At 37.3% G+C, this 27,054-nt stretch overlaps 2 protein-coding genes across 36 annotated transcripts in view; both read left to right on the top strand.

The window, feature by feature from the left end:
* The window catches only part of RSBN1 (round spermatid basic protein 1), a 45,987-nt gene extending 28,575 nt beyond the window's left edge, over positions 1 to 17,412 (top strand). Inside the window, exons 3-7 of the mRNA XM_034654129.1 lie at positions 3,478 to 3,615; positions 3,927 to 4,069; positions 10,643 to 10,810; positions 12,058 to 12,166; positions 12,804 to 17,412. Coding sequence (XP_034510020.1) covers positions 3,478 to 3,615; positions 3,927 to 4,069; positions 10,643 to 10,810; positions 12,058 to 12,166; positions 12,804 to 13,274 — 1,029 coding nt within the window. The 3' untranslated portion in view covers positions 13,275 to 17,412. The remainder of the gene's footprint in view (positions 1 to 3,477; positions 3,616 to 3,926; positions 4,070 to 10,642; positions 10,811 to 12,057; positions 12,167 to 12,803) is intronic.
* A 2,005-nt stretch (positions 17,413 to 19,417) lies between these two features.
* Positions 19,418 to 27,054, top strand: part of PHTF1 (putative homeodomain transcription factor 1) — a 70,797-nt gene continuing 63,160 nt past the window's right edge. For 19 of the 35 annotated variants that reach the window (XR_004623372.1, XR_004623369.1, XR_004623368.1 and 16 more), the window contains exons 1-3: positions 19,420 to 19,931; positions 20,242 to 20,316; positions 20,959 to 21,015. Coding sequence is in view for 1 of the 35 variants with exons in the window: in XM_002918246.3 (XP_002918292.1) it covers positions 20,272 to 20,316; positions 20,959 to 21,015 (102 nt within the window). In the remaining 34 variants the exon portion in view is untranslated. Of the gene's footprint in view, positions 19,932 to 20,240; positions 20,317 to 20,672; positions 20,729 to 20,958; positions 21,016 to 27,054 lie in introns of those variants that run through there. The other 16 variants (XR_004623389.1, XR_004623388.1, XR_004623386.1 and 13 more) reach the window with 7 other exon arrangements.

The following is a 27,054-nucleotide window of genomic DNA, read 5'->3' as shown; positions in this document are numbered from 1 at the left end:
CCTGTGTGTTTGAACCTGGCTCTCAAGAGACAGAAAGAGGAAGTGGAGAGCAAGCTGCTTACTTACAAAGGCATGCTCTGGAAATTGCATATGTAACTTATACTAACATCTCATTGGCCAGAACTTAGTTCCAGACCACACTTGGCTGCCAGGGAGCCTAGCTTATTGGCTATATGCCCAGGAAGTTCTGTTTCTAAAAAGAAGAAGGGTAGGATTAGTAGTTTGCTTGTTTGGCAACTTGGTGTCACACAGTTGGTACATGTTGAATTTCTGGTCATAAATGCTGTCCATCTTCTAACTTGTGCTGTGAATTATTTAAATGCATTATGAACAGTAGCATTTATGAACATTTTTTACACATGTGATAGATACTGTTAATCAGCTTTGCTATTACTACTGTTTTTCTTTGGCCACAGTTTAATGTCTGATTATTACATTCTTTCTAGACACAGGATAAATTGTAAGTTTATAATATATATATTTAAATAAAAAATAATTCAACAATTCCCTCTTTTTATTTTAACTTTCTTTCTCTTTCCAAGTAGGAAAGGATGCTTTATATTTATTCATGTCGCATATTATTTATCCCAAGTGTTCACATTTTTAAGTTGTCTTAAAGTTCAGGGCTATTGATTAAATTATTGCTAATTGTTTAAATTAGGTAACTTCAGGACTCTGTGATATAAAAATATTCAGTCTTGGGGGGCCTGGGTGGCTCAGTCGTTAAGCGTTTGCCTTTGGCTCAGGGCATGATCCTGGCGTTCTGGGATCGAGCCCCGCATCAGGCTCCTCCGCTGGGAGCCTGCTTCTTCCTCTCCTACTCCCCTTGCTTGTGTTCCCTCTCTCGCTGGCTGTCTCTTTCTCTGTCAAATGAATAAATAAAATCTTTTAAAAAAAATTCAGTCTTACTTTGTATGTAAAATTTAAAGTAGTGTGAATTCTTTCAAATTTATAATGCATTAAGAGTTGCATAATCTCAAAGCTAGCAAAAGTGGCACATGGCAGTGTACTTTTTAAGGATTAGTCTTGAGTTTTGTAAGCTTTAAATTGTGATGTGTCTCTAGGAGAGTTCTCACATAAAATGCCACTGTTCTGTATTTTTGAAAATCTATCTTGGTAAAGGAACTTCTTACAATTGGGAATAGTGGGGGGGGGAGTTTTATGGGGGCACTGATATTTGTTATCCCTGAAAGCATGCAATTCCCAGAACTTGTATTGAAGGTTAATGAATCTGCTTTAGTTGTTTTAGAGTGCTTGGCCTAGAAAGGTTAGAATAATGCTTAGAAAAGCTTTCCTAAGTAGAAAAGCTTTCCTTATCTTTGTATCCCATGATCATCTTCTTTTCCAGTCTGTCTCGCCTGGCTTTTCATAGCATGATGATCGTACAAATGAATGGAAGGTAACTCATAAAAATATATGCAAGGTGACTTTTGTCCTGGGTGCTTGCTGCATAATGATTACATAAGGTGATCTTGGGAAAGATATATAAGAAATTAAGAAATCCCTGATATTTGAGAACAGGAGCTAAGACCTTTTTTTCTGTGTATTGTGTACGAATAGGGGTGCTATTAAATTATCTACAGAAAAAAAATAGTGGGTTCTGAAAATGCTGTTAGAGAACTAATAGAGAACTGTGTAAGAAATACTAGATTGTCATTTATGCCTTGTATTGAGGCAGAATAGGTGGTATTTATTTATTTATTTTAATTTTTTTTTATTTATTTATTCAACAGAGATAGAGACAGCCAGCGAGAGAGGGAACACAAGCAGGGGGAGTGGGAGAGGAAGAAGCAGGCTCATAGCAGAAGAGCCTGATGTGGGGCTCGATCCCATAACGCCGGGATCACGCCCTGAGCCGAAGGCAGACGCTTAACCGCTGTGCCACCCAGGCGCCCCCGAATAGGTGGTATTTAAAACAACAATTGAATCTTTTTTTTTTTTTTTTTAAGATTTATTTATTTTAGAGAGACAGAGCGTGCGTGGCGGGGGTAGGGCAGAGAGAGAGGGAGGGAGAGCATCTCAAGCAGACCTCCCCGCTGAGTATGGAGCCTGACTCAGATCATGACCTGAGCTGAAATCAAGAGTTGGTTACCTAACTGACTGAGCCACCCAGGCACCCCTGTATTAGGTTTTTCAATCTAATCTGTACCTTAACTAAGGTAGAGAATGCTTGGTTACTGATCCAAGGTGGAAATTCTGGTTAGAATTAAGCATTTTTAGTCTAGTCATCTGTATGCACGGATCTGTCTTTACCCTTGAGAAACATTCATTTTAAATTAGAGATGGGAAGGGCGCATGGGTGGATCAGTCAGTTAAGCGTCTGCCTTCGCTCAGGTCTTGATTCCAGAGTCCTGGGATCAAGCCCTACTTTGGGCTCCCTGCTCAGCAGGGAGCTTGCTTCTCTCTCTGCCCCTCACCCCATTTTGTGCTCTCTCTCTCAAATAAATAAAAATATTAAAAAAAAATAATTTGGTTGTGGGAATATAAGAAAATATAAGAAATAACTTAGAAGAATAATATCAGATTGTATCAAATCAATTGGTAGATTCCATTTATTTTTTTATTTAAATTCCAGTTAGTTAGCATACAGTGTACAATTAGTTTCAGGTCTACTAGTAGATTCCATTTGAATGCTAGGATTCTCTGGGCTACAATTGGTATAAAATATGCCCTCAGTTCGCTAGAGAGTTGATAGAAAATGTCTGTGTGCTTGCAGGGAACATTAGATTTCAGAAAAGGAAAGATCATGAAGGGTGATCAGGAAGGCTTCCAGAAGAAAAGTCTCAAAGTGATGTTTGAAAGATAAGATTTGGGTTGACAGAAAAGAGGATAGTCCAGGTAGGGCAGATTTAAGAGAGAAATCATTGCAGGTAGAAGTAAGTTTGGCATAAGTTGAGTAGACAAAAAGATCAGTTTGCCGGGGGTAGAGGATCTTATATGCAAGTAATTGGAAGGGAGATTGGGTTTGATAACAGTTAAGCCTGGTATCTGGCCTGATGTGAAGGTTTTCTCTAGGGAGTACAAAATGGATATGGAAGATTAATCTTGACTTTGGTCTTTTTTTTTTTTTTTTCCTTTTCTCTGCCCTGCCAATTTTACTGTTTATTTACTGATTTTTTTCTTAAATAAAGATCACTTTGTTATTATTGTTATTATTACTTATTTTTAGTGTTTATAAAGTACAAAAATCATTCTCAGAGAAGTTTAAGTATATCTTAATGTCTTCAATGTTTCTTTGAGACGTTGGGGTCATAGATTAACTTGCTCTTTGAAATTTCTGTTTGTGGTGCTTATCATATTAATGTGTTTGTCAGTGTGCTAGGGCACCTTTCTGTAACTATGGACTTTATACAAGGTACTGACCATTGAGTTCCTAGTATGTAGAAGAAAGAGCAACAATGGAAACAATATTCTAATTCTTTAATTATATTACAGTGTACTTCAGTCCTTTGTCCCCCCTCTTTCATTTTATCTCAGGTCAACAGGACATACTGCTGTGGCACCTACCGAGCAGGTCCCATGCGGCAGATAAGTCTTGTTGGAGCAGTAGATGAAGAAGTTGGTGATTATTTCCCAGAGTTCCTTGATATGTTAGAAGAATCACCATTTCTGAAAGTGAGTGTTAATGCCAATTATTAGAGTTCTGATCATTACTTTAGTGGACACTTTCTATTAAAAAGTATTAATATTAAACTAACCTTGTCTAATAAAATTAAATTTTATCCAATGTTTTGAATAGAAATGTTTAGAAAATTATTGGTTCAGAATTTTACATATAAATTATCTAATATAGCATTTATTTCTTCATATACATATACAAAGTAAACTTCCTAGAGCTTTCTTTTGGTTTGGGGTAGTAGAGAGGTTAACTTGTAAATAGTCAAAAAAAATTTTTTTTTAATGTGACTAATTCATCTGACTTCTAGATGACTTTGCCCTGGGGTACGCTTTCCAGCCTCCGACTCCAGTGTAGGTCCCAGAGTGATGATGGGCCGATCATGTGGGTAAGGCCGGGAGAGCAGATGATTCCTACAGCAGATATGCCAAAGTCACCCTTCAAAAGACGACGGTAAACATTTATTTTTCCCAAATAAGGAAAAGCATTTTTTAAAAGTTTGGTTGCTTGTAAAAGTGATTGAGACATGGGCACAGTTTGAAAACTATTTGTCTAGATTATTTGAAAAGCTATCTTATGTAAATCTTCAGTGGTCAGTTTCTCAGTCCAGTTTACTCATTGCATAGTCATCAGAGTGAGGCATCCTTCTAAAAAAGCAAATATAATTTTTTCCTTTTTTCTTAAAACCTGGGTCCTAACTGCCTGCAAGATAAAAGTTCAGACTCCTTTGTGTGGCTATAAGGATCTTTCATAATCTTGCCCCAACAGTACTTCTAGCTGGATCTGTTTCTAGTCTGTTCCAGCCGCAGAGTTCAGTTTTCAAACTGTGGTCTTTCACAGCTCTGTGCTTTTGCACTGTTCTTTTTACTTAGAATGGCATCCCCTCCCCCATCTTCCTCTCTCCCTGACAAACTCTGAATAAATTTTCAAAACTAAACTTGGATGTTACTTCGTTTGTGAAGCTTTACTTTGTTCCCATAGACAATTAATTGTTCCCTTCTCTGTGTTTACACATCATTCTGTTCATTAATGATGTTTACATGTTTTTTGTTTTTTTACTAAATTTTGAGTTCTGAGGACAGTGATTGTGTTTTATTCTTCTCAGTCTCCATGACCCATAGACAGGTGATCAGTAGTGTTTGCTGAATGAAACCAGGAATGTATATCTCCTATAGTAATTCATATGGGGCTAACATATTTTGGGTTACAGACACTTAAAACAATGTAGATTGGGGCGCCTGGGTGGCACAGCGGTTAAGCGTCTGCCTTCGGCTCAGGGTGTGATCCCAGCGTTATGGGATCGAGCCCCACATCAGGCTCTTCTGCTATGAGCCTGCTTCTTCCTCTCCCACTCCCCCTGCTTGTGTTCCCCCTCTCGCTGGCTGTGTATCTCTGTCAAATAAATAAATAAAATCTTTAAAAAAAAAAGTAGATTAATTTATTCTAGTACTATGAAAAATATCTCATTTTAATAAGAGTGAAAATAATTTATATTTCCTTAGACTATGGAAATAACCCCGAATAAATATCCAGGAGTGAGTTTGTTTATTTATTTATTTTTAAAAGATTTTATTTATTTATTTGAGAGAGAGAGTGAGCAAGAGAGAGCAGGGGGAGGGCAGAGGGAGAGTGAGAGACAAACTCCCTGCTGATCTGGAAGCCCTACCGTGGGGCTCAGTCCACGGACCCTTATAGCTTAACTGACTGAGCTACCCAGACGCCCCCAGAAGTGAGTTTTAATGGACTAGTCTAGACTTTACCTTAAAGCTTACAGGGAATGATGTTAAAGCTAAGTATGGAATAACCTTAGGTACTGGAGATACTGCATGAAAATACTTTGTAAAAACTGTATATGAATGCAAAGTAGTGGCATGGTAGAACATGGCAGGAAACTACTTCTGCGCGTTGCTTAGACCACGGCAGTTTTTGTGTATCATGATGATGAGTCTGGAAATCCTAAATTCTTAAGTACCATATACTTTTTTTTGTTCTATAATTTTTCCAAAAAGGAAATGACCATTGTTTGTTTCCTGATTGTTAGAAACTTTTAGAAAACCCAGATAATAGAAAAAAAGTAAAAAGAAGGCAGAAAATACCCATAATCCCACCTATTTAGGCATATTCACCTTTCAAATTTCAGTCTGTATTATACTCCTAAACTTTGTACACAAATGAACTCATTCTTTACATGATGTTTACTTAACACTTGGGTTTGTTTTTTTTTTTAACCCCATAAGTTATGTGTTATGTTAAGATGCANCCTAAACTTTGTACACAAATGAACTCATTCTTTACATGATGTTTACTTAACACTTGGGTTTGTTTTTTTTTTAACCCCATAAGTTATGTGTTATGTTAAGATGCGGCTATATCACCATTTTTAAATTACTGTGTTCTCACTGAATGGTTGTATCAAGATTTACTTAACCAATTCTTTTTTAGTGTAAATTGCTTCCAATTTTTCAGTGTAAACAGGACTTTGACAGTGCTATGCTGGAGCCAGGCTCACAGGGCCATTATTAGCCTCCCAATTCCACATTGAATGAGGTCACATTAGTTGCTTGAAATTGGCCATGTTGGGAGTATTTATACCACAGGAATAAGCAAATCAGCTACAATCAGCTATCTTCCCCTGAAGCCGGTTGTTAGGAATGTATAACACATCACTGATTGTGGGTAGCTGGCTGGTTGGTTGGTACGTAGGTGGATATATATATCTTTGTGCAGATGCATGTTTATTTCTTAGTACAAATTTTAAAGGTGCAGAGTATATACACATTTCTAAGTTGGTCCAGAAGTGTACCAATTTATACTCCCACCCAAATAGTAGGACAGTACCCTTTTCCCCATACCCTCTATTAACATTTTTTTTTAAACTTTGTTGATCTGATTGAACAGAGATGTTTCATTTTAATTAGTTTTTCTTTGAGGGGTTTGTATTTCTTCTTTTGTGATTCCCCTTTCATTTTACCCATTTGTTTACTGGGCTGTTTTTCATTTAAAATTGTTTTTTTTAATGACTACTAACTTTTTTTTATGTTGCAAATTTTCCTGCTCATTTTTTTCTTTTAGCTTCAGTTTTTTCTTTATTCACAGTTTTGGGTTTGGTTCCCCCCTCCCCCCCCGCCCCCAGTTTATTTTTCTTTACACACTGATCTGTCTATTCCTCTGAGGTTTCTCTCCTAGTGGCCGACTTAGAAACACCTTCTCTCACTATTACAAAATATTCATCTACATTTTCTCCTGGTACTTTTGTGATTTCATTATTTACATGTTTTACTTACCTGGTATTGATTTCAGGACAGAGGGAGACATTCGTCTTTTTTTCCAAGTAGTTAGGCAGCTGTACCAACATCATTTACTTAATAATTTATTTTTTATTCACTAATCTGAGGGACTATCAAATTTTATTTTTATTGGGGTTAAATATTCTTGAATAAGACATTCAAAAGCACTTTGAATTAGAATGAATAAATCAGAACTTAGACACTAATGTCATCCTTTTGTGTTAATGAGAACTCTTTATTGCTGAAAATGGTGGAATCAATGTGAGAAGCTGTCCAGTTATCAAGGGCACTGCTAATGAAGATGATCTTTGAATTTATGGACTTTAAAGTTAAATACATGCACAGGGTTTTAAAAAATCAAATGGCACAGTAGGGTTTGTAATGAAAAGTCCTGGCCACCTTTCCCAGAGGCAAACACCTTTTTATCAGAGACAAAAGACCATTTCTGTTTTTAATGCCTTTTCTTTTAAGACTGTGGCAGGAAACTTGTCAATTTCTTGGTATGATAGATAGGGACTCCTTCCTGTTCTCCAAACAGTTAAATTACCCTTCCTTTACCCTCCTTCCTTTCAGCTTTTTGCCTGCTGTCCTTATACATTGTTGAGGTTAATTCATATTCTTTAAAACCATAATTAGGTTTTATATGCTTTGTCAGTAGGTGTATTCTTCAATTTGAAAGTCAGTAAATGGCATTTATAACATTATGGGAAGGTAAGTTTACTGCAGACCTAATCAGTAGGCTAAAAATTTGTATTCTAAAGTTCCAATGTTATGTTAATGTTCAAAGGGATAATAAACAAAAGGATCTTTCTTTCCAATATTACACCTAGATACTGAAAATCATGTACATTTTAATTAGTTTCATGTTTGGATTGTGCGGTTCTTTTAAGAAAATTGTTCTGTTTTCCCTGTGGTTTCTGATTTACCCCTCTTTTATAGGGGGACATATACTTTTCTTGATCATATCTCTAATATTTTGTATTCTCTTTTTTGCTCCAAATACATTTCTTTCTTCTAAAATCATACTTTCTACTCTATGACTATGACTTGGGCCTTTTTAATTAGTTTTTTTTTTTTTTGGAGAATATTGATAGTTACCTTGGATTCTGTGCTTTCGTTGTATGTATTCTCAAGAATCCAGAACTTTAGTCATACTGTCTAATACATCAATTTTTTTTTTAACCTGGAAATCTTTTGGAGCTCTGTGTTCTCTTCAATGTGAAAAGCTTACTTCACAGTTAATAACCTAGGACTTCCCACTTAATGCATTTCTACATTAACCTATAGTGTTGTCTTCTTCCTAGGCTTATTTCCTTCTCTTACTTTAACACATTCTCAAGTAATATTCTAACAAAAGGAAGGTATTCTGAGTCATTCTATATGTGAAAATTTTTTCTCTCATTAAATAGAATTGATAGTTTAGCTGGATTCCAGAGGATGCATTTTTTCCCTTAAAACATTTTGTCTTCTGGTATGTAATATTGTTTATGAGAAGTCTTAATGCCGGTGTAATTTTGGGGGTTTTTTGTAGGTAATCTTCTTTCTTTTCCTCTCTGAAAGCTTAATTTCACAGTGACGTATTTGGGTCTTTCATTCTTATTCTTATATTTAATCCTTTTTGTTGTTTGGTAGGTCCCTTAAATTTTAAAGATTCATGTCTCCTTCTATTTCTGGGAATTTTTCTTGCTTAACTGCTTTGGTAATCTCTTCGTTTTCTCTGTTATTTCTTTCTGAAACTACTGTTTGTTGAGTAATAGATCTCTCATTTTGATTATCCTCATATTTCCTATTTTTTTATTTTGATTTTGGTGCATTCACTTGATTTTTGTCTTTTAACCTTTCTTTTGAATTCTGACATTATAGTATTGTTTATTTTGGTCTTTGTCAGTCTGCTACAGGCTATCTTCGCATAGTTGGTGATTTGTGGTTGACGTATTCGTACTTAGAAATAAAGCTTTGGGCTTACTGTGTGTTCTATTTATATTTTAGTGAGGCTTGTCACTAGTTAGGTTTCATTGTAGAGTTAATAGGCATAGAACTGGACATTAAAGAATATGTCCACATGCCAGAGGATTACATTAGTTCTATTAATATGGTAAGTTCAGTGTCTTTAGAGAAGAACACGAAAGGGTTTTTTTTTTTTTGTAGTTGTTGTTGTTGTTGTTTTGCTGAAAGTTTATCAGGATGCTTTTGGCTACAAGCAACAAAAATCTTGATTCAAACTGGTTCATAAAATAAAATGTTATCCCATGTATCAAGAAGTCCAGAAGCTTGGCTCTGGGCACTATATATATATTATATATATGTGTGTGTGTGTGTGTATATACACACACATATAGTCAGTGACTCAGTATATTCATCAAGGAGTCAGGTCTTTTCCTTTTGTCTGCTCTGTCATTCTCTCTGCCTGGGCTTTGTACTCACAATGGCTTTCTTTATGGTCGCTGGATGACTTTTACCGTTCTAGGCATCACATATGGATCCGGTTATACACAATAGAAGAGAAAACTATCTTTTCTTTTACTTCTTTTTCAGGGGCTTGGAAACTTCCCAAAAGTCTCCTTAGCAGATTTCCTGTCTTAACTGCTGTCCAGAATCAGTTCATGCCCGTTTTTAAATCAGTCACCAGCAAGGGGAATGCACGTAAAATAATTTGTCAGGATTCATCCGGGTCTAGCTCTGAAGCTTGTAAATGAGGTCCTTTACAGGGTAGGAGCAGATACCTAATGAGAATCAGAGTTTTGTCAGGGAAATAAATCTGAGAGATGGATGCTGGGGGGTCAGTCATAGTCTTTTCTAAGGGGGTAGGTGCCTGACCTCATTTTACCCACAGGGGTGGCAGATGACTGGTTTATTTGCAGAATTTCACTTTAATTCCCCATTTCTCAGCCTTACCTCATTTCTGTCTATTGTCATCATTATACCTGGCCTTTTTTCTTTCTCTTCCCCCCGCCCCCCCACCTCTTAGGCTTCTCTAAGGTCTTCTGGGCAGGCCAGGTGCCTTTTTAGTTGCCATTCCTTTCATGTGTATTCTAGGCCTGTGACTTTCTCTGCTCAGTTTTATTAGTCTAAGACACTTGTAATCATTTTCTGTCTTCCAGAAATTTGTTGATATTGTTCATTAACTAATTGATTTCCTTTGTTGGTACTTATTCATTCCTTTACTATCACCTTTATATTATTATATTTAGAAATTTTTGAGCACGTAAAAAAGCAGAGATAATATAATGAATTCTCATGTATTCAGTATCAACAGTTATCAGTTCAGTTTCATCTGTACTCCTATCCATTCATGCATCTCCTCTCCCTTACGCCTACCATAATAGTTTGAAGCCTTTTACTTTGATTTTAATGTAGAAGGAGATCATGTTCATGCTCAGTTTGCCATCTTGAATCCAGTCTAGTAGAACGTTTTGAGAGTTAAGATGACTCAGGGTAAAGAAACATACAGCCTTGAACTTTGAATTGTGTTTTATGTTGCTAGAAGCTTAAATTTTATATATTCCAACACTACACTTGAGCCAAATCAAAGACACAGCTTCTATATTATCATAACATCCTGAGGGAAGAAGGTAATCATATTAAACATTACAATATAGTATGTTAAATGCTTATGATCAAAATCATTGAATCCTTATTAGTCCTGGTCTTATTTAAAATTTGATATTTTAGCAGACTTTTTCACCTTTTTGCTGTTAATACTTTCCCCCCCTTTACTTCACAACCAAATCAACTCCAGATCAATGAATGAAATTAAAAATCTCCAGTACCTACCTCGGACCAGTGAACCCCGTGAAGTCCTCTTTGAAGACAGGACAAGAGCTCATGCTGACCATGTAGGTCAGGGGTTTGACTGGCAGAGTACGGCTGCTGTTGGGGTTTTGAAAGCTGTACAGTTTGGTGAATGGTAAGTTAAGGGAACTCAACTGCAAGGTTGGTTAATGTTGTCTGAGAAAATGTGGACTCAATTTAAAAGGTTGGGAAATAACTTTCTTAGAAATTGTGGTAAAATACATATAACATAAGATGAAGATGAAAGATCTGAGCCATTTTTTAAAGTTTACATTTCAGAGGTGTTAAGTATATTTACATTTGTTGTGAAGCAGATTTAGAGAACTTTTTTGTCTTGCAAAACTGTAACTATATATCCATTAAACAATAACTCCCTTTCTCCTCTCTCTCCAGCTCCTGGTAACCTTCATTGTACTTTCTGTTTCTGTGAATTTGACTACTTTAAATACTTCACATAAGTAGAATCATACAGTAGTTTTTTTGGGGCTGGCTTATTTTTGTTAGCATAATATCCTCTGGGATCATCTGTATTGTACCATGTGTTATAATTTCCTTCCTTTTTAAGGCTGAATAGTATTCCATTATATGTATATGGCACATTTTGTTTATCTGCATTCATTCATCAGTGGTTGCTTGGGTTGCTTCCACCTTTTGGTTGCTGTGAACAAATATCTCTTCATGTCTCTGCTTTCAGTCTTTTGGATATATACCCAGAAGTGGAATTGCTAGATGATTTGATAATTCTACTTTTAATATGTGGAGGAACTGCTATACTATTTTTCATAGTGGCTGCACCCTTTAACATTCAGTTGAAACCCAAAGCTCAGAGCATAGAATTTAGCTTATTTAAAAACTGTTTTGTTTTTCATATTTATAACTTCAGGGCCTTCAGTATTAGAATAGAGTTTGATCTGACCTTTTTTAGAAGGATAGTTCAGTCACAGCTCAACAGTACGTATTTCAGGTACATCATTCAGCTCTTTTTCCCTCTCTACTTCGGAAACTTGAAGGCGTGATACTCATGTGGCTGATACATTTTCTCTCCACTTTGTTCCATCCTGATGATGACATTACAGGGTGGCCTGGAAATGCTGGGCAGAGTGGTGAGAGGATGCAGATGGAACTAGTTTAGAATGAAACTGTTTTTAGTCTTTGTTATTTTGATTTTGTAACAACTAATTTTCATTTTTTAAAACAGCTTTATTGGTGTTTTATTTATTTTTAAAATCTTGATTAAAGAAGCAGATACACACTCTGTTTGTAGGAGCTGTGGGTCTATTTCTAGGCTAGTAGTAGCAGTTCCAGGAATAGGAGAACTGAAAGTTGTCATCATTTTCTAAAATTTGGTTTTATTAATCTTAGGAGTGACCAACCTCGCATAACCAAAGATGTGATTTGTTTTCATGCTGAGGATTTTACTGATGTTGTACAGAGACTTCAGTTAGACCTTCATGAACCTCCGGTTTCCCAGGTAAAACTCTTGCTTTTTTATTACCTTTCGAGTGAGATAATAGAAATAAGTGCCTGTTACCCATTTTATTTTGCATTTGATCTTATAGTTGGATGCATGGGATGGTAAATTTAATTTTATTACTATTAAAAGCTGTGGGTGGAGAGTGTTGAAATCATTAAAACAGAGCTTCCCAAGCAGAATGCTGGAGATCCCTTTAATCTTCGGGATGCCAGGCGGGCCCAGATGGTCAGAGGGTCTAGGCTGCTCAGTTCTGTCTGCAAGCAGTCTCAGCTGACAACCCCATTGCACTGTGTGCCTTCACCTGCACACAGGAGGTTGAAAGACACAGGAGCAGATAAATGTTGCTCTTCTGAGTGGCAAAGAATACATTAGTGGTACCTAGCTGCATTTTGAAATAGTTGTTTAAATGATTCCTTAGGCCATCCTAACTTTAACCTGTACTTTGTTACTAGAGAGTAGTAAAATACGAGTAAAAGTGTTTCCCAAACATTACAGGAAATTTTAGAAAGTTGTCTGTTATTTAGTATTGCTTGGCTTTAATTTGGCCTTACTACTGTTTTCCAGTGTTAATTCTGATATTTTATTTGACTAAATTATTACATATTTTAATGTGTCATGCCACTTTTCTTTGCAGTGTGTGCAGTGGGTGGATGAAGCTAAACTAAACCAAATGAGGCGAGAAGGCATTCGTTATGCTAGAATTCAGCTGTGTGACAATGATATTTACTTCATCCCTAGAAATGTCATTCATCAGTTCAAAACAGTGTCAGCAGTGTGCAGCTTAGCTTGGCATATAAGGCTTAAACAGTACCACCCTGTTGTGGAAGCCACTCAAAACACAGAAAGCAGTTCTACCATGGACTGTGATTTAACTGGAAAGCGAGAATTAGAAGTTGACTCCCAGTGTGTGAGGGTAAAAACTGAATCTGAAGAAACATGCAGAGAGATGCAGCTTTTGACAGCTGCTTCATCGTCCTTCCCTTCGTCGGAACTTAATCTACAGCAAGATCAGATGACTCAGCCTATTCCAGTTTTAAAGGTGGAAAGTAGACTGGACTCTGACCAGCAACACAATCTGCAGGAACATTCGAGCACTCCTGTGTGATATGTACATATTCAAACACATTTTTTAACTTTTTTAAATTTTGATGTGAAGTTATAGTTTTATAACTGGCTTAAGTTAAGTTTTATTGGAGAAATCTTGCCTATAATTCTATAAAGAGAAATGACATTCCACAAATGTCAGGCATATCTTTTTTACACAGATTATGCAAAGTTAAGAGTTGTATCTTATCCCGTTAGTACAGTATGTAATAGTGGGTCTGCTGCTACTTTCTGTTTTAAGGTGTGAGGTAACAATTCAATCTCTTCTTCAAATCAAACTGAGAATTCTCTGGAATAACAGATTCTTATTTGGTAAATTATTCACTTCCCTTAATTTTATCTTGCCTTGTCTCTTGCCATTATTTGCTGTTTTTATGGTAGAAGATCAGATTTATGCTTTGGTACTTGTGTCTTTACGGCACCGATTCAGTTTCTACAGTAAAAATGGCATAGGTTGCAGGAAAGAGTTCTTGCATCTTGTACTCGGGCAAGTAAGTTCCAACCATAAAGAACAGGTAGTTTCTAAGGAAAATTCAGTGGCTCTCTGGTTTCTTAACAAAAGAGAAAGCACAGCACTTTCTGATCCAAACTGTCTTTTTTGTATCTGTTATTTAAAGCCCAGTGGATATTTCAATTAAAAATATCTAAAGATGAATAGTCCTTGGTCATTCATTGTCCATGGTTCATTAATCTCTTCTAGAATACATGGTAACTATGGAAGATAATTGGGTAAGAGAGATAATGTTGACAGGATACTCCATCGTTCTGCTACCTAGCATCCTCACACTTTGTGTGGATACTTTTGCTTCCTAAATTGATCACGAGTATCAAACTTAGAGAATGATATCAATCTTTCTGATGAGACTGCCATATTTTGTGCATGAAACTTAGGAAAAACTGTTTTTGTCACTTGGCATCAACCTCTTCATGATAAAGATCTGTTGAGACACTTCAATTCACAGTTTTAACTGGTGAATACTTGGGTTTATTTACTATTACTCTGTGTTGCTATGATCTAATAAAGAATATGGCACTAGACTTCATCCTAGAGTTTCAGGTAACCTATTGCTTAGTGCCTGAGTATTTAAAAAAAAAATTTTTTTTTCCAGGCACAGTTCATATAGCTAGTGTAGTCTTAACTTTCTATTATTTTAGAATGTTAACATGATACACATTTCACTTTCTCTTAGTTAATAGGCCTTTTGTTCATTAAAGGAAGAGTATTCCCCACACCTAAGACCAGATTCTTGTATCTACCTGGTTATTGTGCAATTTGGAGATTTTTTTTCCTGGAGGGTGAGATTTGGAATATTTACATTAACATAGGCAAAAAAAAGATGCTGCTTTCTTATGTCTGTCACCATGAAAACTTAGCTGCATCTTTTGAAATATCAAATATGAATTTTCTCTAAAATATTCTGAAATAGGCTAAATCTTATATAAATATTACTTTGTGCAATATTGTTGTGTAGTTAAATGCATATTAGCAAAGTATAGAGGTCACTGTGTAAACCGATAGAAAAGTAACCATCAGCAAATACTGCAGTGATTAGTTAGAATCTGTATTATTCCTTATATATATGTATATGTATGTATTCTCTGTTACAAAGGATGAAGACAAATAGAGAAACATTTCAATGTAAACCATTTATGAATTGGAAGTGATGTTGGTTTTAGTTATCTTTGTAAATAAGGTAATTAGAATGGTATGAAAAGTAATGTGATTATTGCAGGGGTGTTTTAAAATTGAGTATAAATTCTAGGGTAAATTCTAGTTTATCAAGACTAGTTTTTAAAGGGACCTGCCTTTGAGGGTGTTTTTTGTTATTTTGGAGGGGGGAGGGGTTAATCACAAAAGTATGTGGATTTGGGTTTTCTTGTTTTTGTTTTTCTGTCCAGAAGAATTTCATAGAGCTTTACTAGGCTGTGCAAAGTAGAATTCTTCTCAGGCAACATTTGCTTTTTAAAATAATCATGAAGAACAAGGTTGTTAAAGCAAAAACTTTTTTTATTTTTATTTTTCTTGTCTTCCAAGATCCGATTTCCCCATCTCCCACTTGCCATCCAGCAGATGCCATCTGTCATCTAAGCTGGTCATTACTAATAAACAAGGAGACTGTCTCCTGACAGCCAGCACTGTGTATAAATCACTCAGGAACCAGCGGATCTGCAAAGACCTACAATCAAAAGAAAATCCCCATTTTCCTTTTATAAAACATTCTACCCTCACCTCCAATATAAACACATTAAAAGAGTATACAAATGTTTAAAATCATGTACTAATAAATTCATTGTATGTTAGAATTGCAATAGAATGGAGAGAGAAACATTTAGCTAGTAATGTATCTGGAAACTGAATGTCCTATGTGAGTATTAGATTTAATAGCATGCTTTAAAGACTGATGAATTATAAAAGCTCAAGTTTTGAGTTCCTTACTGCTTTCAAAGTTGTATCCTAGTTTAGTGATACAAATGATTGCAACTTTTCTAAATCTTGAAATTATTTGGTTTGGTGGAGTGAGGCATGGAGCAATCTGGCGTCTTCTGATTTGTAAAGTAGTGATGGCAGTGAAGTTGTAACTGAAATTTAAGCTGATCTTCCTTTTTGGTATATTATCTGTTGTGCCAACTCTGAGATTACTTGCAGAATGTGGCTGTAAGTTTGAGTATTTTGTGGAGCAGAGGGATATCTTAAAAATGTGCTTATGGAAAGGACCCAATAAATGAATATTCCTAACTTAGTAACTAGAATGATTTTATGGTATTCATAAATAAGGATAAAAGTCTTCCCCCTGCCCCAGAAGTCATTCTGTATTACCAAGATATGCTAGGAGTAGGAGTATGATTCAGAGGTATCCCAAATTCATAAAGCAATAATAAAAACCTGCATATTAGTTTTCCCCTCCAAAGTTTTAACTCTTTAAAAATGAATTCCTAAGCTTAATTGTACTTTTAATTTGCTTATTCAGTACTTAGAATTTGTTTCACTGGTACTTTATTATCTTTAATTAAAAACTCGAAAGGTGCCCTTTCCCCTTAGAGACAGTTGGAGTATCAGTGGACTAATAGTACAAGCTCTTGTAGGGGAAATGGAGCTGGTAAAATAAAATCCTTTACCAAACCTTAGGAAAAGATGTCTTGCACCATCTTGCATCAGTCTTAATAGGCATAAAGTTCACACTTAATGCCTGGAGAAACTAATGCTTATTGCCTTTCCCTCTATAGTGTCTAGAATGAAAACTAATTTAGAAACGAGACTCCAAGATTCAAGAAAACCCTTAGTGAATATATTCTTGATCATTAATATTAGCCCATTATATTTTCATCTGTATTTGCCATTAAAAATGTATTTGCGTTTATACCTTTAGGATAATTGAGTTTGTGTCTTTCTAATCTATTTTATCATTGCTACAGGTTTAAAAAAAAAAGGAGCCTTTCACTAGTACATGGCAGAAATTCATATTTCTGCTAAGTTTTTTTTTAAACAAGTAATAGCTGTATTTATTGGTCATGCAGTAAGTAGAGGAAATGTACAAGACAAATGTTTTTCTTTAGCACATAAGGGACCTATCCTCATCCTGAAAGTTTGTTGCTTTAAAAGCAAGTATCTCCATAAATATTATGGCCTTCCATTTTCTTCATAAATTTTTTATGATCCACTTGTGCATGTAGTTGAGACCACTGTCTCTTAATATAGCACTTTTCAATTCTCTAAAGAAATACTTACGTACTACTTCTATCACATGTTGTAAATTTTCATGTAATAGTGTTTTCTGTGACTAAACTCCATTTTGATTGGCAGCTAAGACTTTTTTTTTTTTCCTGTGGCTTTAATTTATCTAAGAGGTCTTTTCATATAGATGAAATGTATAATTTGCCTGGCGGACTATTTGCGTTGTGTGGCCTTAGTTTGTTTATTGACATTAACGAGTGTTTTAAAAAGGTTTTTAATGAATAGTCTTAAATCTAAATTTGTGTGAATAATCCTTTTAACACAGTGCTTTTTTGTAGCTGTCTAAGTGTGTTAAATTGTTAAGCTATTTCTTTGTAAAATAGGACAATGGAATGCATAGAGGTTTTTTTTTCCCCCTGTAAAGTATTTTTTTAATAAACAAAAGTCTGATTTGTCCTTTACTTAAGTTTCATGAGCAAATGAATAGTACATGTGAATTCTAGCTACCTGGAACCTGTTTTTTAAAGTATTAATCCCCCACTTTCTATGTCCCGTCATTTTCTAATCTTTTAAGAAAATCTTTTCTTTCCGAAAGAAAGAAAGAAAAGGTCAGAGGTAATGGGGAAATTCCATCATACGGAGATGCAACTAGTTTTGTGAAGAAGAAAAGTTAAACTTGGCATTTGTGGCACTTGTGCCTTCTGATGCTTATATCTACTTGAGAGGATAATCTTAAATTTTTAATCTGGTGATGTCCATATTTCTCAAAGTACATGCAAGTGGTGTTAATGAAGATGGTGAATAAACATTTTGGATGTCATTGATGTATTAAGTGACACAATGCAATGGATTTTTTCCCTCATGAATTTTTGTGTGAACTTCTCTTTGAGATTTGCCAAGCCCTGAGACCTTGGTTCTGATTAGGAAAAGAAAAGGAAGGGAACTAACGTTTCTGAGTAACTGCTGCAGGCCAGGCACTTTCTAGAAGGGTATCTCATTTAATCTTCACAGCCTTTACAGTATTTAGTAGGAAGGTACAATAAATACAGGTGAGGAAGCAGACTTGTTAGGTTGAATAAATTGCCTAAGATCACGCAGTTCTTTAATTGGAGCAGGGGTTTGAATGCAGTTCTTGGTTCAAAGCCCATGTGGCAGCCTTAGCACTGAAAACTTGCCGGAAAGGGGCACGCGGAAGATGATTTGCTACTTCCTACTAGTCCATAATCCAACTTACCTGATTTCAATTCTTCCATGAATTCCCCCCCCAAAGGCTCTGTGCGCTAAGCAATGAACTAAAATGCTTGTAATTTAGTCTTAAAGCAAATATTAAGATAAATGACGACTTCTTCATTTGTCATTTAGCCGTTTTGTTTTGTTTTAAATTGGCCATTTGTCCTGAAACCCAACAGAATTAAAGGGAAAAGCTGTCAGGAAGCAAAATCAGAAGTGTGCAATATAAAAATAAATCAAGCCTGGGTGAAATAATTTTTAATTAGTTCTGTGGAAGTTGCTTTTACTTAATGGCTTTTTCCTTATCAGTAAAATGGGACTTCACCTTACCCCGATTTAATAGATAAGACATTCTTAAAACTTAGAACCGCATTTCTTAGGCTTTCTCAAGTGGTAACTGGTGTGACCATTATCTATCACAAGCTTTGCCTGACTCAAATGTTACATGCTGGGCAAGCAAGGACACTGCTTCAAGTGGAGTGGGAATGACCGTTAGGCGTCAGTGTTCCATCAATGGCCAAAATACCATGCAGTATAGAGGCGGAAAGCAGCTTAAAACCTTCCTAAGGTATTCTTAAATACTTTAGGGCGCAACCATTCCATTCTCCTGACCTCTATCAGCCTGCTTGAATTCTTAACCTAGAAACAGTTCTTCCGGCCGCCACCTTCCCCTATCCCTATACCCGAAAATTGCCCTGGAACTGTCCCAAGCCTTTCCTCCTCATCCCTTAGCCTCCAGCACCCAGAAAGCTTAAATCTCAGGGCTGTTGAGGGTCGGGAGAGGAAGCGAATCACTAAGCCACAGTCAAACTCGCTCTTCGTCCGAGGACGGCGTAAATTCAGGAAAACATCCGTTCATTCAGCCAGGACTGAGAACCTGTGTGCCAGGCTCCTGCCAGCCGCCGGCTCTGACCTCTCGGAGGCCACAGCCCTTTGGGGAAGACAGTAAATAATGAAGCACAAAGAAACCTGTAAAACAAAGATAAGTGTTACAAAGGAATGAACGGGGAGCTATTAGAACATCAGGACCGACCCCCCTTTAGATCGATGGCTGGGAAAGCCACTTCTGAGGAAGTGACCTGCAGGTTGATCTGAGGGAGCTGCCTTGGCCTCGACGCTCGAGTGGCTCCCAGCCCCTCGGTCCCCGAGCCTGGCGGACGCTGGGCGGCCAGGCCCGGGCGGGGGCGGAGCCACCTTAGCAGCAAAACCCGGAAAGCGGAAGCCGCGGCGGGGCTGCACCGTGGTCTGCGGCGCCGCCCTCGCCCAGCTCTCGGCCGGCTGAGTCACGGCCCGCCCGCCGCCCCGGCCTAGCAGGACCCACGCCCGCCGCCCCGCAGCCGCTGCCTCCCGCGCCGGGGGGCCCTTCACCCCTCACCCGAACAGCCGGAGACTGCGCCTCTGGCCACTGCCGTAGCCACTGGCGGCTAGTGGAGACCTCCTTCACTTTTTATCCCCCTCCTTTCCCAGTTCATTCTTGGCTTCTCCGGGGGGTCAGTGCGGTGACCCTGTAGGTCGGGCTTGGAGGGCGCCGGGTCTGCGGCAACAGACTGCCCTCCTCTGGGCGCTGGGCGGCCGGCTGCCTCCGAGGCCCGGGCGGCCTCCGCGGTCTCCATGGTAACGGCCGCACCGGCGTCTCCGCCTCGGGGGGAAGATGCGGCCTGCGGGGCCCGCCGTCTCGCCCCCGGCCTCATGGCGGGGCCGGGACCACTGAGGAGGAAGGTCCCGGCCGCCGGACTGCGGGGCAGCGGGCACCAGGTGAGAGGCGGACGCTGGGGAGCGGAGGAGGGGGGTGCAGCTCAACTCCAGCCACCACCCCTTCCCCGTCCCCTGCGTCCCTGAACACACTCGTACCAAATATCGCAGAGAGGTTTCTCGGGGCGCCACTGCGCCAGAGGTTTTTGGTTTGCTTCTGTTTTTGTCTTTTTTTTCCTGGCAAACAGCCGGAGAGAGAGAGTCAGCAGCAGCTCATGGAGAGGCAGAGTGAAGCGATTTTTGCGTTCTCCCCAAACTGGGAGAGTTACCTTTCAGCAACCGGACTCACCGACTGGTTTTCCTTCATTTTCAGTGAAATCCCATTCTCTGGCTGGAGACGCAGATGGCCTCAAATGAGAGAGATGCTATATCGTGGTACCAAAAGAAGGTAATATCCATCTTTTTTATTCGTAAAGCATAGTTCCTGCAAAAAGCTCCCGCAAAGAATATCCCGTTAGTTTTCCCTGAACTTGGTAGTGCCAGGAATTCCTACAGAGTATCTGTCAACTTAGATGGAAAAACCAATGCACAAGGTCATTAGGTTTTTAAAACCCATTTCCAGGTCCCCAAATAAGAGTTTCTGGTCCCCTCCCTTCTCCATGCTGCATCACACAATCCCACAGCAAAGCTTTGAAAGTTTGCTTCTGATCAAACTGCTGTTCTTTTTTTTAGACCTGAAACTTTTATCTTCACAGCTCAGATTGGTACTGTCAACAATCTTATTGAGCTGCCCGTTACCTTTTATTCCTCTCTAGTTTTCCTACTGATGTTTTCCTTAAGAAGTGGAAATATCTTGTAAGGTAATAATTTGAAAATATTTTGGACATTGATTTTTAACTTACTTTTAGATCCAGCTACTTTAGAATTGTGAAGGAAACAGCCCTTGGAAATAATAATTTATTCTAACCTCTGAGAAGCATAATCATTTTCCAGATATCATATTGATACTTAATAGTTTCATGGCTTTTGTGAGATTTGACCTAAAAGGATTCTCCTTTGCATCATTTAAATAGCCTGCTCCCTATTTCAGATTGGAGCATATGATCAGCAGATATGGGAAAAGTCAATCGAACAGACTCAGATTAAGGTAAATTGATTTCTTTGATTTTAGCTTTGTTTTACTGAATCAATGTGAAGAGTGGATTGTACTTTTTATGAAATCTGCACCTATCCACCAAGTGTGGCATTCTTTATTCTTTGGTGTTTATAAGGAAGACAACACTGCAAGCAGAATGACAAATGACAATTGACATTTGGCCTCAGTATCAGGGAAATAGAAAGGAGTGGTGGGTCTATGATGAATTAGAAAGCAGATGTCCCCTATATAGGGGGCTATGTCTGCTTAACTCTGGCCTGCTTTACTCTGTGGCAGTGCAGCCCCAGGACTGCCAGAGCCTCAGAGTTTTCACGAGAAACTGGGAAGATGCATTTTTATGTGAAATATCCAGATTTTTTTTAGAGCGTCTTCCCTTCTCCCACCTTTCTTCCTCCTCTACCTCTTCTCCCACCTCATTTTCCTCTTCTTTTTTCTTTCTTCTTTCTCCTTTTTCTCTTCCTGTGCAAGCCAAATCAAATTCATTTGTGGCCTGAATCATTTTTTCAATTCCTGGTTTAGAGTATGGCCTTAAGTTTTCATGTTCTTAAACTTTTTTCTACACTACTCTTAGAACTGAGCAGATTCTTAAGGTAATTTCATGTTAGCCAACCAAAAACTGACATGGATTCAGAATGCCAGTTTATTAATTTATAATAGCGGAGGAGGGGGTTAAATAACCTGCTGTTCTGAAGTCAGGGTTGTGGGCTCAACATGTACTGGGGGAAGTGGGAAGGTGGTGCAAATTAGTCATAGGAAGGTTGCTCGGTAGCCAAATGTAATCGGATGGTGTTGAGAGATGTGGAAAAGCCCAAGGACCATCCCTGCCCCTAAAAGAATGTCTCTCTATATCGACTTTAACACTTAGATCTACAGATTCAGGGTCTTAGTTTCTTGGAAAGTGCTGAATAACGGCTGGCAGATTGTTGTTTTTGGACCTTGTTATTTTAAAGATTTGCTACAGACCCTTTCTTAACACTTTAAAAAAATGTATTATATCTAAACATACGTATAATTTAATAGTTCTGTTTATCTCCAAGTCACATTGATTGGACTGGGATATTTAAATCTCAGGTAACATACATTTAACCAACACTTGTAGGGTGCATTTTTTTTATAGGACAATCAACTAGAAAGTTGTTGGAACTACATGGTACATGGCTAACATTCACAATTTTGTACAGTCCTTGATTTTTCTGTATTAAAGGGACAGGGGGTGGGATGAATAACACCCCAAATTTTATTTTGTAACTCTCTAAATCCTGTCCTGTTAGTCTTTTGGGGTATGTTAAAAGTACTGATAGTAAGTAAGGTGTAATGGAAAGAGCACAGAACTGGGAGTTAGATCTTCTTTTTGTGATCTCTAGCCTTGTGTTTTTTTTTTTTTTTTTAAAGATTTTATTTATTTATTTGACAGAGATAGAGACAGCCAGCGAGAGAGGGAACACAAGCAGGGGGAGTGGGAGAGGAAGAAGCAGGCTCATAGCAGAGAAGCCTGATGTGGGACTCGATCCCAGAACGCCGGGATCACGCCCTGAGCAGGAAGGCAGACGCTTAACCGCTGTGCCACCCAGGCGCCCCTCTAGCCTTGTGATCTTAAGCAGTACTGTAGTTTTCCTGGGTTTTGGTTTCCTTATCCTTAAAAAGATTTTATTTACTGCTATAAAATTGCCTTACCTACCTTCTTCCCCTGTCCAACTAAAGATGTTCTCAACTCTTATTTCCATGCCATTTTATGCATACCTTCCTTTTAGGACATCATATCAAAGTTACTTGTTAACCTGTGCATCTTCTTAGGCCTCAAAAGGAGGAATTGTGTTTGCATTACATTCTTAGAACATCTTGATTCATACTAGGAACTCAGTGTCTGTTGCTGTGTTTTATTAACACCATCTATTATGTCTTTATTCATTGTTCTGTCATAAGGTAATCTACCTAATAACTCCTTAATATATACTTTTAATTTAGGAAGAGTGGAAAGACTAAAATTAAAGACAACTCTAAAAATTTACTGAGAGATGCACCAACATGTTCTAGGTGCTAAGAATACAGTAAACAAGATAGACATGTATTTCACAGTCTTAATGGTAGTGGGAGAAAAGCCAAGATATCTGTTTAAAGAATACAGTAAACAAGATAGACATGTATTTCACAGTCTTAATGGTGGTGGGAGAAAAGCCAAGATATCTGTTTTGTCTTAGACAAAAATTGACCAAGGTATAGGATACAAAGTATTTAGTGCAATTTAAAAATAGATTATACAAATATAAATATTTTTAACAAAAAAATTAAAGAAAATTAAAAATGAGCAATATTAACATCAGATCATGGTACAATAAAGTTGGAAATTATGTAATAAAAATATAATTTAAGAGGCAAGAATATATGATGGGGAAAAAGATAGTCTCTCTGGGGCGCCCAGGTAGCTCAGTTGGTTAAGCGTCTGCCTTCGGCTCAGGTCATGATCTCAGGGTCCTGGGATTGAGCCCTGTGTCAGGCTTCCTGCTCAGCTGGGGGGTCTGCTTCTTCCTCCGCTCCTCCACCTGCTCAGGCTCTCATGTGCTCTCCCTCTCTCTCTCTCTCTCTCTTCCCCCCTCCCCACCCACCCCCTCAAAGTAAATAAAATTTTTTTAAAAAGGCACTCTTCAACAAATAGTGCTAGGAAAACTGGACATCTACATGTAAAAGAATGAATTTGGACTACTTTCTTACACCATACACAAAAGTAAACTCAAGATACATTAAAGACCTAAATGTGAGACCTGAAAGCATAAAACTCATAGAAGAAAATATAGCCAGTAATTTCTTTGACATTGGCCATAGTAATTCTAGATACATCTTCTCAGACAAGGGAAACAAAAACGAAATTAAACTATTGGGACTACAACAGAATAAAAAGATTTTGGCATAGTGAAGGAAACCATCAACAAAACAAAAAGGCGATCTACTGAATGGGAGAAGATATTTGCAAATGATATATCCAGTAGGGGTTAATATCCAAAGAACTCATACAATTTAAGACTAAAAAAGCAAATAATTTGATTAAAATGGGCAGAGGACCTGAATAGACATTTTTCCAAAGAGGACATAGAAATGGCCAACAGATGCATGAACAGAAGCTCAACATCACTCATCATCAAAACCACAATGAGGTGTCACCTCAAATCAGTCAAAGTGGCTAAACTCAAAAACACAAGAAATAACAAGTACTGGTAGGTGTAGAGAAAAAGGAAACCTTGTGCACTGTTGGTGGGAGTGTAAATTGGTGTAGCTGCTGTGGAAAACAGTACGGAAGTTGCTCAAAAAATTAAAAATGGAATTACCATATGATCTAGTAATTCCATTACTGGGTGTTTGCCTAAAGAAAACAAAAACACTAATTCAAAAAGGTATTTGCACCCCTATGTTTATTGTAGCATTATTTACAATAGCCATGATATAGAAGCAACCTAAGTGTCCATCAGTAGATGAATGGGTAAAGAAGAAGTGGCATATGTATATATAATGGAATATTACTCGGCCATAAAAAAGAATGAGATCTTGCCATTTGTGACAACTTGGATGGACCTAGAGGATATAATGTTAAGTGAAATTAGTCAGAGGAGAAAGGCCGATACCGTATGATTTCACTCATATGTGGAATTTAAGAAACAAAAAAAAAATGAACAAACAAAGCAAAAAAGAGACAGACAAAACTGACTCTTTAATACAGAGAACAAACTGGTGGTTGCCAGAGGGAAAGTGGATGATGGACGGGTAAGATAAATCAAAGGGATTAAGAGGATACTTATTGTAATAAGTAACCTATAGAATTGTTGCATCATTATATTGTACACCTGAAACTGTATGTTAATTATCCTTCAATTAAAGAATAGTAAAATAAAAGGTTGTTAGCACTGGAATGAGAAAAATTTGCAAATGTGAGAACACGGCAATAAAAAATAGCGATTGCTTCAATCAAAAAATATAATTCAAAATTATGAAAGATGTAAATTTAAAAAATCTTAACTAGGAGTATGAAAAGTGATATGAACAAATGTTTATTGAACTACTGTGTTTAAGGATTTTGCTAGGTGCTGAGCACAAGAGGAAAAGTACTTACAAACAGAAGTATAATACTTGTTTAAGAAAAGAGCTAGTAGCCTTATCTGATTGGAGTATGAGGTATATAGGTGAGATGATAGGCTGTATGTCAGTTTGGAACTGACTTGACTGCTTTACTAAGAACTTTTGATACTATTCTGTAGAAAGTGGAAGCATTTTCTTAGTTTTTGAATAGGGAGGCCACATCGCGTTTGTGTTTTTGAAGGATAGAAGGATAGACATTATAACAAAATCTATGGAATGTTTCTGAAGTAATACTTAATGAAATTATATCACTCTAAATGTCTATATGAACAAAAGATGTCTGAATTGACCAGGCAGAAAGAGTTACAGTGGTTCAAGTTAATATATGAAGAATTTAGAGAAAGAAAAAAATTCCAAGTAAAGGGAAAGAAATACCAAAAATAAAACTAACGCGGGGATTATGTATTCTTCAATTGCGAAGTATTTGTTGAGCCTCTACCTATCACGTGTCAGGTAGTACCTACATACTAATGTCTACATAATGATGAGCAAAAACACTCAATATTTTTCTTTTCATAGAACTTAAAGTGGGAGAGAAACAATAATAAAAATCCTATTAATGAATAAAAATTACTTTTTTTTTTTTTACAAGAAGAGCTCTTACTTATAAGCCATTACAGTTATAATAAGGGAAATGGACTTAGTCAAGGAGGTCAGAGAAGCCTTCCCTGAGGAATTGATAACTTAAATAAAATCTGAAGGACGAAGAGCAGTTAATTAAGAACAAATATACTAATCCTACACAAAGTCTTTCAGAAAACAGAGGAGGAAGTACACTTCCCAACTCATTTTATGAGACCAGTATTATACTGATTCCAAAGCCGGACAAAGACATCACGAGAAAAATCATTGTGAACATAGATGTGAAATCTCGGAGAAAATATTAGCAAACCAAATCCAGCAACATATAATATGGATTATCTACTGTGACCAAGTGGGGTTTATCCTAGGAATGCAACATTGGTTTAACATTTGAAAATAAATTAATGTAATATTCCATATTACTAGAATAAAGGACAAAACTGAATGATCTTCTCATTAGAAACAAAAGGCATTTGACAGAATTTAATGTCCATTAACAATAAACTAGAAATAAAAATAATTTCCTCAGTCTATCAAAGGGTGTCTACAAAAGCCTATAGCTGTAGGTTAGGTTTTACTTCAGAATATCCCATCGCAAAATGAAGAGACAAGCCATAGACTGAGAGAAAATATTGTATTTTATTTAAGATTTTATTTAATTATTTGAGAGAGAGCAAAAGTGCGAGAGATCACAGAGGGAGTGAGAGAAGCAGACTTGCCACTGAGTGGAGAGCCTGATGCAGGGTTTGATCCAGGACCGTGGGATCATGACCTGAGCCGAAGGCAGACGCCCAATGAACTGAGCCACCCAGGTGTCCCAAGAAAATATTTTATGTTTATATATTTTTATATATTTGTGTGTGTGTATAATACATAATATATATATAATATTTGTATGTACAATATATAAAGAACTCCTACAACTCAATAAGAAGACAAAAAACCCAATATAAAAAGGGGCAAAATATTCAAATGGTTATTTTACCAAAGAAGGTAAATGAATGGCTAATGGGCACATGAAAATATGCTCAACATTATTAGTCATTAAGGAAATACAAATTAAAACCATAGTGAGATACTACCATACACCTGTTAGAATGGCTAAAATTCAAAAGACTGACCTTACCAAGTGTTGACAAGGACCGGGATGAATTAGAATGCTCTTATACTGCTGGTGGGAATGGAAAGTGTAAAATACTTCAGTGTTTTGTTTTGTTTTGTTTTTTTAAAGAGAACACTAGAGAGAGCAAGCACAAGTGACGGGTAGAGGGAGAGGGAGAAGCAGGCTCCCTGCTGAGCAGGAAGCCTGACACAGGGCTTGAT

Source organism: Ailuropoda melanoleuca, chromosome 2 (genome assembly GCF_002007445.2).
Source record: "Ailuropoda melanoleuca isolate Jingjing chromosome 2, ASM200744v2, whole genome shotgun sequence".
NCBI lineage: Eukaryota > Metazoa > Chordata > Mammalia > Carnivora > Ursidae > Ailuropoda > Ailuropoda melanoleuca.
The sequence above is the reverse complement of the archived record's forward strand: the minus strand, read 5'-3'. Positions and strand labels throughout refer to the sequence as shown.